Raw genomic sequence first — 10,953 nt, 5'->3', positions numbered from 1 at the left:
ACCTTTGAAACAATTTCTAATAATTAAATAATATTTCTACAGGAAAATAAGAAAATTGTAAAAAATATCATATAAAGTTCTATTTATTTAGTATTCTTTGTTGCAAAATACATAAATGTAATACAAAAATAAAAGATTACAAATTTTAGTTTTAAAAAATTTTCTGACACAATGCATCAGATATGGCAATGACTTTGTACATGCATCAGTCTTTTCTGACTTAATACTATCATTAAAATTCTATAAGAGTATATGTTATAATGTTAATCTAAAATTATATGTTGAGCAAATTTTTAAGCAGTTCATTATTGTAAACTTTACACATTTTGTTGACTTCAATATTGGCAGTTTACTGTTAAATCTTTGATGATTTTTTTCACTAACTTTTGAAACATTAAGTTTCAGAAAAAAATCATTTACACAAATTTTCTTTTAGCTGCCTAAAACCAGTTACTAATGATGGTTTGTCTGGTACCGAAATTAGATCTTCTATAACTTCTATAAAAATAACACCAGATACAAATGCACCAAGTCCAGTAATAAAAATGGCAAAAAATATTAGCAAGCGATCTTTATTTAGATGTAATTCTGAATCTTTTAAAAGAATATTTTGAAACAAACAAATGCCTGGAAAAACGAAAATAAAAAAAGCTGATAATGTTCCTAATACATTAATAACTGGTGAAATATCTGGTACTATTATTGCTATTAACAAAGATAATATATACCAAATCAATGTTATGAAAATTCTGAATTTAATATTTACATTAATATCCATTTTAAAAAGACTTAAAAGAGCATCACGGCCACAATACAGTACAATTGGGTAGGTGGTAAAATTTTTAATTGCTATAAATATAATAGCTAATGTAATAAGTATACTTTTCTCTGCATATCCTTGAAGTATATCACTAGGAACTTTTCCACTACCAAATGTTGCATATCCACATATTCCAACCACTGTGTAAGCAACAAAACAAATCATCATACTTACTACAGCACAAAATGTAAATTTTCCAAGCTTTCTATCTTTCATACAAGCATACATTGGTATTGCTGTCATGTGACTCTGTAAATGAAGTTTAGAAATAATGTAATTACATATTTAGTATTAATTAATATATAATTGTTGCTGTTAACATTTTTATATTACTAAAATACAATACCTGATAGGCAAAGCAAATTATTGGAATTATTTGAAGTATTTCAAAATTATCATCTGGCCATATTTTCATGGGATTAATAGGAGATCCAATTTTTGTAAAACTTTTATAAACAATTAACCATATTACATACAAAATAGTTATACAACCAACATAACTAGCATAACTTAAAACATCTAGTTTTTTAAAAAAACATAAGGGTAATATAAATATGCTACACATTACAGCTGTGATAAATGGTCTTGACAAATACCTGAAATATTAAATACATTTGTAATATTAAATATATTCACAACATTATATAAATAAATTTTACTTACCAAGTGTGACAATAATTGAATCCATAATATGTTGCTAAAACTCTATCAAACTGATCACCAATAAGAATTAAAAATGTCAAACAAGTTCCAAAACTATATAGCGTAATAGATATCGCACATAAATAAAATGATTTCTGTCCATAAAATTTTAAAAACATATTTTGCATGCTGGAAGTATTTGTAACATCACTACAATTTGCTAAAATTATAAGCGCAGCAGTGATAAAAATTAGGAAAAGAGCTTGTGTAATAATGGAAGTAGCTACTCCTCCAGCTTTGTCAAATGCTTGTGGAAAATTTAGAAGACCTGCTCCTAGGGTAGCATTGGTAATTAAAAATATTGTGCTTAATATATTTGTTCCTGCAAAAATTACAAATAATTTTTGTAGAATTTTATTATGTTATGTTTTATAAAATTGTATATATATATATATATTCTTTTAAAAAGAATTGTAATTGCTGTTACAATTTTACTTTTATTTCAACTATTATAAAAAAAGATTCATAATAACATGTTATCGTAACGCTAATTTACGAGATTTTAAAACAATAAATACAATATACCTGATCGGCCAGTTTGATTATCGCGGACAGATGAAGGATTTGGAGCAGTACATAATAACATATCATTACTGATGAGTTGATCAGTTTCACCAATTAAACAATTCATGGTAAATGAGACTACAGATTGAACGGTTATTTCTGACTAACAATTTATGCCGCTCTTATCTAAAATGATTCTTTCTTGCAAGCAAAAAGAACATTTATCAGTATATAACGTCTACGATTTGACTGAAGTTATACCAAAGGTCATTTTAAGAAAAGGCATTTCGTGTTTAATGTTTTACATACTTATATATATGCATGTATAGATAAATACACACAGTATTAAAAAATATTACTATACTGTTTAAAACAATAACTTTATCAAAATTAAACCAAATAATTTGAGTTCTTTACAGAAGTTAGAAACATTAATTTACTAGATCACGTGATTTTATTGTTTTGAAAAAGAATCTAATGGTCGAAATTACGATGAAAACAGTGGAAATTGTGTTTCATAATACTTTTATCTAGGGTTGTAACGAAAGTTTAAGAAGTATTTTTTGTAAATTTATGTAAATCGTGTGCGTACTGGAAACTTTATTAAAAACTGCTGATACTGAAACAAGTAACATAGATATCGAAATTATGTAAAAATCTTTAGGACATTGCTTTATAAAATATCATAAAATTTTAAATATTTATTAAATAATAAATTATAATGTAGTAAATATTACATATTTATTAATATATATACATATAGTTTCTTATATGATCTGGTTGAAGGTTAAGTAAAAAATGATAAAATTGATATTATTTTATTTAAATATTTATTATGAAACATATTTTGAATACTTTAATTACTTATGGATAGATTTTTAATAATAAAAATTCAGATAATCTTATACACAAGAATAAAATGTATATTAAAATTATATTTATATTTATTGAAATACTGCTTGAATTATTTATTGTATATACAGGTTTGTTGCTAAGTTGTTCAATGTACATTTACCTATATATGATTCACATTATTGTAAATATTAGTTAATATTTATTATTTATTTGATAATTGTATAGCAAATATTTCAGCTGTACATATATATAAATATGTATACAAAATATGCAAGTCTGTGTATGCTTTATACATATAACTGTAGATTTAAAAAATGAATCTTCAGAAAATTAAAAATCATCTATGGTTCAGGAACGCTTGTGTATATTCGTATACCATGCATGTCTTTAATCTCCTTTTTAAGCGCCTACAAAAATAATTATGATAAAAGTATAAGTTGTTAATACAAATACTAGGTTTCTTATACTTTTCTAAAGATTTTTACTTCATTAATCATTCGATGTTGTTTAATAGTGTTCAGCCCTTTAAATTCGGCAGCAACAACGTTTATTTCAAACATTGCACCACATCCTCCTAAAAAATAAATTATAAAAATATTTTTTTAAATTAACAAAAGTATATATTATATTATAATAAAAAACAATTCAGAATTTATTTTGGATTAGTTTTTACTTATTTCGATTTGCCTTTTTTAATTACTTTCACATAATACATATACAGGACGATTCTTTCACTAGTATACTCCAAAGAAAGTGTCATCAACTACTCTACTCGGTCTCTTTTCTTTCCCACCTTCTAGGATATATAGTTGTATACATAACTTAGTTGTTTCTGTTTTGGTAACCAGTGCTGATATTGGACCATGTCGACCTTTTATGGCACAGCAAAGAGCAGTCGAGCAGTGTATTTGGTTGCATTTGCTTTAGAGTCTACTAGCAAGAGTATCAGACTATACAAGTTACAGCAATTGACTGCCACAGAATATTATCTAAATAATTGTACAAATAAAATAATAATTTTATTGGGAATAACACAATTCTTTAACCTTATAATAGTTACATATTTAAAAAAAAAATGAAAAGTTCTCTAAAGTTAATCAATTATTTTTAATTTATGACACATATTATAAAGATTATTTTATAATACTGATAATTAGTTTTAATATAAATGTTTTAAGCCCTTCTCATGGCTTTTTTACCTGATACATCATTTACTTCAATAAGCTTTGCATTAGGAAATTTATTTTTTAAAATTGATATCATTTTTTGTTCAGCCTGTTTTCCAGCCAATACTCTGTTGGGTCCATTCCATACCCGTGATAAAAGCTGCAAAACTTTCATTTTATTCATCTTTCTCATTCTTAGTAGATTTAATTAATTTATTTATTATGTTTTATGCATGGGAAATAAAAAGAAATTGCATATTTCTTCGAATATAAAAACTGAACATTTAATGATCTGGCTTCAATGCATTAAGCATATAGATGAGGAACATTTTACTTATTGTATAATTTTTATAATATAGAAACTTTATATGAAAACGTGTTTTGTACCTACCGAAATATTACGAAAATTTAACATAAACACACGACCAAACATAGTTGTTACGATAGGTCGTGCTAAACTTCGTTTGTTTTTATATTTAAAATTTATAACGTGATAATTCTTCAGTAAAAATAATTGAAGAAAAAGATACTTGGACGAAACCGAATGAATACGAATATTTTACATTCTTTACAATCAGCTGATTTGTGCAAAATCTATAGTGGCGACATCTAACTGTCTATAACTACAATGTATTCCCAGAAGAAATAAATTTGTTGTACGAAAGGAATAAAAATGTATATATGCACAAAATATCGTCCTATTTTATTTTAAACACATTATATATAGAAATCATATAAATGCGAATTTATCTTTATTTTTACAGGTTATTAGAGCTATAATATGCAATGCGTACTGTAACCAAGCAAGAATATACAAAATTTTGTCAATATTAACTTTTAAAAATAATAATATCTATTAAAAATACCTTCAGGTATTTAATATTAAAATATAAGAAGCATCAACAGTCAAAAATGTTTTAAAAGTATTCCATATTAATGTATAATATTTCATATTAAGATCAACAAGAATCTATTTTATTTTAGATTTAAAAATAATATTTCTTACTTATGTCAAATATTAAGAAATAAACTATCTGTTTATAAATTTTAATTAATCTATTCCTCATTATTTCCATAAAACATAATTTTATGGTTAATATATTAATAATACCTTTATCATATAATACGTGTATATAAATACATCTTATACATATTACTGACATTTAAAACAAAAAAAAATTACATAAGCGATTACAAATTATGTAACTTTATTGCACATGGCATTCACTAACAATATATGGATATATTTATCGTAATACAATATTATCTAGCTCAACGATACGGCATAGATTTTTAGGCAATTATCTACGTAAGAAAGTACACATACATGGTGATGCGATTAGAGTAACCTTTCTTAGAATTTCGTAATATTTAGTTAATAAGTCCTTTGAAATACCTATACAACAGGTAACGTTGTCTTGCAGGTTAGGACAATGAATAATTCGCTAGTTCCAGATAAATGTGTATAGTAAACATATATATCGCAACTAGAAATCGAGAACACGCGCGTGTGCGCACGCACGATAAACTTGGCAAAGGATGACGTAGATTAACACACGGGCTCGAGTGTAACCTTGATCCGTAGATTGCAGTTTCTCTCCCTTTACCCTGCAATCCCTGATCCTGGAATTTTGTCCAAAGCTGAAACACGTACTTCTGAAGTAACAACACTTTTCACATATAAGTAGACTTATTCAATTAATTCATATCAGAATTTATGTTTGTTACAAATCCAATGACGATTAGAGTAAAGTTGTTTCAGCTTACGTTTCACTATAGTTTTCTGAAGGGGCAGGGGACCGAGGAACAAGGAAGTGGCATAGGTATTATCGATTCGCCTGAGCTCACGAGTTAACGGTTTGTTTACACGAGCGTGGGGGAAAATACGCATGCGCCGCAGAACCAAAACAATAATAAGAGAGTAGAAGGTTTGTGGCTGGCGGATGAGCGGTCGCTCGCTTGGGCGTACGAACGTTGTCGTACTTTTAATTCGTACGTGTACAAGCTTCGATTAAACGAAACGTTCAAGTTCAACGTTTTTCGGACTACTTAGTTAGTACTCGTTGAAATATTTACTGCGTGTGTATATTTCTCGCTTCTCAACGTACACGCTGCCTGAGCCAGAGCCAGACTTGCGTCAAAACGTGTATTATTGTGCAACGTGCGTTCACATTGAAATGTAATAAGATCAAGAAACAATGTTGCCGAAGTAATCACGATCAAATGTAGAAGGAATAAAGAAGTATTTGCATACATTGAACAGAGTACCGTATATAATGAACCGGTGTATGTGTTAACGTGAGTGCATTCATTCAATTCTTTGAAACAAAGTACGAAACAAAACTTGATGATTCGTTCAACATTCGAGAAAAGGAAAGGTTCAAGAGAAGGGGAAGGATAGATGGTGCGTATTTACCCAGTGAATCACGCGTTTCATGCGATTATGAGACGCGGTTGGTAGTTTAGGCCATCTATGTTTACACGAACGTTTTTAAATATGTTCGTAAACATCAACGTGCACGAAGAGTCAGAGAAACGCTAAGCACACTGATCGAACAGTTTTAATTACCTGTCTAACTGTGCCAAATAAGTGTTTTGTTAAAAAAAATAGAATTTGAAAACGTTGTACGTGTAGTGAAGAGCATTTGTGTGTATCTTCGAAAAGAAGAGACAGAGTGAGAGAGAGTCATAACACGTTGATCGAGAGCGGTTTTATTGTAGCCTCTACTCGCTCGTATCACAGACGTGGAGGTGTAAACACGACGTTCGTGCCATTGTCCTTTTGTTCTCGTACCCGGCAAACGGGGGAAAGTACGCCATGCCGAGCGCCGAAGAAACAACATACTTATTTGAAGTAGTGCCTAACACGAAGCAGGATTTCCTCTCTCGCGACGTGGACCTCCTTGTATCACAGATAAAAGAGAATCTTCGATTGTCCAGCTTGAAAGCTAAGTCGAGTATCAGTTACAAAAATCGACCCTCACCTTATCAAATACCATCGAGATCGTGGGCAGATCCAAACAGTTGTGAAGTATGTGGCACGAAGAATGCCGGAACTCACGATCATCGTCATCACATAAGTCATCATCATAAAAGATCCACTTCTACGGAAGACGATCCTTACGAGCTTTTACAGGAATTGCTCAGAGAAGGTGGTTTAATAAAAGAGGCTGTGAAGAGACTTCAAGCGAATCTCGACAAATTGGATATGTCTGAAGAGGAGGAAAATGATCAACGGTCTGTGGTATACAGAAGAAAACCGTATTTTTACGACTCTGAAGATGAACAATTACCGCCGGTATACGAACCACTCGAGCTGTGAAATTAAATTATTTTGTGGGTTTCGTCCGTGTTAAATTTGAAGGAGAAATTTTTAGTATGGATCAGGGTCAAAACTTTCGGTGTTCCTTTAACGGCCGTTCTTTTCCTCATTTACTTTCGATGTGCGTGTGAAAAATGTCGTTAAGCGAGAATATTTGTCTCGAGCACCGTAGGTCACATCGAAAGAAAGTACAACGAGGTAAACGTAATTAACCAAGAACCCGCCTTACATGGCCGTGTTTGTAAATATGGTATGTTGTTATTCAAAGCAGTTTCACACATGGCTTCGTGCAACTTCGGCAAAGATCGCCACTATATCGACAATCCACGAAGCTTACGTGGAAGACATGGCTGCCTCGATTCAAGCTCTTGACTCGATTTACATGACAACATTCATCGTTTTTTTAACTACCGGTTCAACTCTCTTTTAATAAAAAACAGTTCCTGAGTGCTATTCGCGTCCAGGGTAACAGAAGTGCAACTCACATCAATGACATTACAAAGTCGCTTGTATGATTTATTTATTATTACTTTTCAATTAACGAGTTTGCAATTTTTTTATTTATTTTCTCTATTTTAACGTTTTTCTGGAAGTTGTATAAATAATTTGAAAACACACATAGTGTAATATAAAAAAGACGTTTAAAAAAAAGACGACGGTATCTATTATGACTTGACGTAAACGACGATATAATCAAGTAGCTCTACACCTTTGCAAGCTCATCTGTTACCTCTGTTATATGATTAGAACTCTTGTAATAGCGCGAAATACGAAAAAAGAGCACGTGTATGAACGAGAAGTATCCTATAGGATATTAGTTGAACAATTTCGCTCGATCGATTCGGGATAATATGGTCCAGTTACTAGTAGAGAAATAATAAATCGTCTAATAAGGAGAAGTTAAAGTTTGGGGGAACGCGTGTTGGACGAAATTGGGTTTGAAATATAAACAACGAGTATGTAACAAATCAATTATTAACTTTTTAATTTTGAGTAAAGAAAAATTGGTTTGAAAATTGTAATTTTTAAATTGCAAGTGAAAAAGGTTTTGGTTATCAATTTGAAGTTTTGGATTTAATATTTGACGAATAATTTTTTTTTCCATATTTGACTCTATGTGATATAATAATTCTAAATACATAAAATTTGGCAATAATCTAGTAAATTACTTCTTATTCATTATAGTTTGGAATTCTGTGTTAATTTTTCATCTTTTTCTCAACATTATTCTACATTGTGAACGTTATTGTAGAGAATGGATAAATAGTGAATTCAAAAAAAGATTGCTGTTTTTTTATTTGTTTGCGATTGATTATAGAAATTCTTTTTATTTTTCTTTTCAAGATGGTGTGAACAATAACATTAGATTATTAACAGTTTCAATCCATTCATAAGTTTTATTCGATGTAGCAAACACTATATCGTGATACACAAAATACGTGAGAGGGTTATGCGTAATCGTGTATGTGGCCTGGTCTGGACTGATGGTTCATGAAATAATACTCACGGTTATGTCATTTCTGTATTGAATTCGATATTGCTGTGATTGGTCAGTTATTGAAATAGAGATGGATTTGAGTATAAGTGAGTGGGAGATACAAGGTTGAAACCTATTATTTAGTACATTAGAACAGGTCATGGAACGGAAGTAAAAATTGATGAGAGTACATTCATGATTCGACCTGGTCTTAATTATTAAAAATTTTTTTATTTATTTCACATAAGCATACAACTTTGTTTTCAAATAGTCACATTTTATTTTAAAACAAGTTGCAAACGGTATAATATAATAAACGTATACTTTGACTTATATGTATATATAATTAGTAATTATAAATAGTAATTACGAAACGTAAAATATAATTCAAAGTTAAATATGAAAAAAATTTACTTACTGCGAAATTGAAAATTTTCAACTAATAATTTAAACGTTTTACTTGCAACCATTGCTACCTATTAACCTGTAGAAGATAACTTACAAATTTCAACTTTAACCTTTTATACTGAAAATAAAGCGTTAACGTCTAATTTTTTCGGAATTAGTTATATACACTGGTTTTTATATTTTTAACCCAATTTCGTTCAAGAAGCGTTTATCTAATTCACGATTTCTCTTTGTGAAAATCAATCAACGAATTAGAACGTCTTTACGCGTCCAAGCATTGCAATTTGAAGGATAGTGATCTCATTTATTTGTTTTTACTTGTGCGTTACGAACAGAGGGCCTGTTTGGTTCGACTGATTGTGAGCAACGGAAAACGATATTGTTAAATTACTTTCGTTTAAGTTCCATAATTTTGCCCACGAGTTTATCGTTTTCATGCGTCAATAATATAGTAAATTTCTTTAAATAGGCAGCACAGCCGGCTTATAAAAAAAGTGTGTAAGCGTGTGGGCATATTTAGGATTGACACGTAGGTTATCCGCATATGTAGACTATAGTTATTTACCATTATCGATTGTTAGCGACGTAACAAATGCTGTACGCGCGTGTAAATTTGTGTAAATAAAATATATTGCATGCACATGCGTGACTGGCTTAACGGTACAGTGTGATTCATTTAAGGGAACCGAAGAACCGACGCAATAATTGATTTGTGTAACAGAAACGTAACATTCTATAGCCCAAAAACATACATACGTGTGCAGAGTCACGTGTGTGCTACCTATACGCAGTGTACAAACGTTAATAAGTTAACTGCAAATGTTGAGTTAGACCAATAATTCCGGTGAACGTGTGATTATACGAATGAATGAATGGTGAATTAGTGTGTTTTTCTTTGATATCGTGTGAAGTTCTAACTATGCAGTTATATCTGCGTAGATAATGAGAGATACCTCTTTAAATTTACCCTTAAAGCGTAAATTGAGGATGTTGTACCTCGTTGTGATGGTCGGATTTGTTGTCCGACTAACCTTAATTATGAATAAAGAAATAAAACATTTAATTTTGAGTTGTAATATTTTCCAAATTTATTATGGATAAATAGTTTTTTTTAATGTCCATCGCTATTGTACCAATAATTTGAATTTAAATTAAATATTAATAATTTGTTATAAGGCTTTTTTAAGCTCACCTTATAGAAGAAAATACGACCGAAAGAATTATTTTTTCTCTCAAGTATTCTGCGATGTATAGTCATCATTGATATACATAAATACGTATAACGGCCTTCACATTTCATGCGTGTACACTTTCGAAATTCAAAACTGTAATACTGATTAAAAGCATTAATCTTTAGATAAAAGGCTTATCAGAGGCTACTTTTTATATATAATTGATGACTATTTTTTCCTTTTACATTAATCCTTCTTATTCTATTTAACATGAAGCATCGAATGATGCTTTAAATTAGTTTAAATAACATATTAATGTGATATCTTTCATTTCTGTAATTAAACGTGAAGTATTAATAGGCATAAAATAAATGGCTTTAATATCACATAATATTTTTATGATAGAAAATATACAAATATAAACGTTCTAGTAATTTAATAATATTTTGACGGATTGTATTAACTAGCAGTGTATACTCGCTACGCGAGTAAAGTGAGTTTATTGTTTATCAATGCGAGGAATGATA

The 10,953-nt window shown here is 29.8% G+C and overlaps 3 protein-coding genes across 4 annotated transcripts; 1 reads left to right on the top strand and 2 right to left on the bottom strand.

Annotated features, from left to right (window-relative positions):
* Window positions 1–65: 65 nt before the first annotated feature.
* LOC100883468 (sodium-coupled neutral amino acid transporter 7) lies at window positions 66–2,181 on the bottom strand. The gene is made up of 4 exons (XM_003702341.3): window positions 2,048–2,181; window positions 1,484–1,844; window positions 1,167–1,416; window positions 66–1,069 (listed from the first exon to the last, which is right to left on the bottom strand). Exons 1-4 carry the CDS (start codon window positions 2,151–2,153, stop codon window positions 413–415), a joined length of 1,374 nt encoding a protein of 457 aa, XP_003702389.1. The 5' UTR covers window positions 2,154–2,181; the 3' UTR covers window positions 66–412.
* LOC100883357 (bolA-like protein 3) lies at window positions 2,047–5,912 on the bottom strand. Of its 2 annotated transcripts, XM_076531206.1 has the most exons (5): window positions 5,815–5,912; window positions 5,159–5,688; window positions 4,081–4,207; window positions 3,367–3,455; window positions 2,047–3,288 (listed from the first exon to the last, which is right to left on the bottom strand). In XM_076531206.1, exons 2-5 carry the CDS (start codon window positions 5,165–5,167, stop codon window positions 3,223–3,225), a joined length of 291 nt encoding a protein of 96 aa, XP_076387321.1. In that variant the 5' UTR covers window positions 5,168–5,688; window positions 5,815–5,912; the 3' UTR covers window positions 2,047–3,222. The 2 variants fall into 2 exon arrangements, with proteins under 2 accessions (XP_076387321.1, XP_003702388.1); XM_003702340.3 differs by lacking the exons at window positions 5,159–5,688; window positions 5,815–5,912 and adding an exon at window positions 4,439–4,630.
* Window positions 5,913–5,983: 71 nt separating this feature from the next.
* On the top strand, window positions 5,984–10,317 carry LOC100883024 (uncharacterized). Its single transcript, XM_012283122.2, has one exon. The coding sequence runs from the start codon at window positions 6,866–6,868 to the stop codon at window positions 7,367–7,369; it is 504 nt and encodes a 167-aa protein (XP_012138512.1). The 5' UTR covers window positions 5,984–6,865; the 3' UTR covers window positions 7,370–10,317.
* Window positions 10,318–10,953: the final 636 nt, after the last annotated feature.

Source organism: Megachile rotundata, chromosome 4 (assembly GCF_050947335.1).
Source record: "Megachile rotundata isolate GNS110a chromosome 4, iyMegRotu1, whole genome shotgun sequence".
In the NCBI taxonomy this organism is placed as follows: domain Eukaryota; kingdom Metazoa; phylum Arthropoda; class Insecta; order Hymenoptera; family Megachilidae; genus Megachile; species Megachile rotundata.
This window is presented reverse-complemented; position numbering and strand designations above follow the sequence as displayed.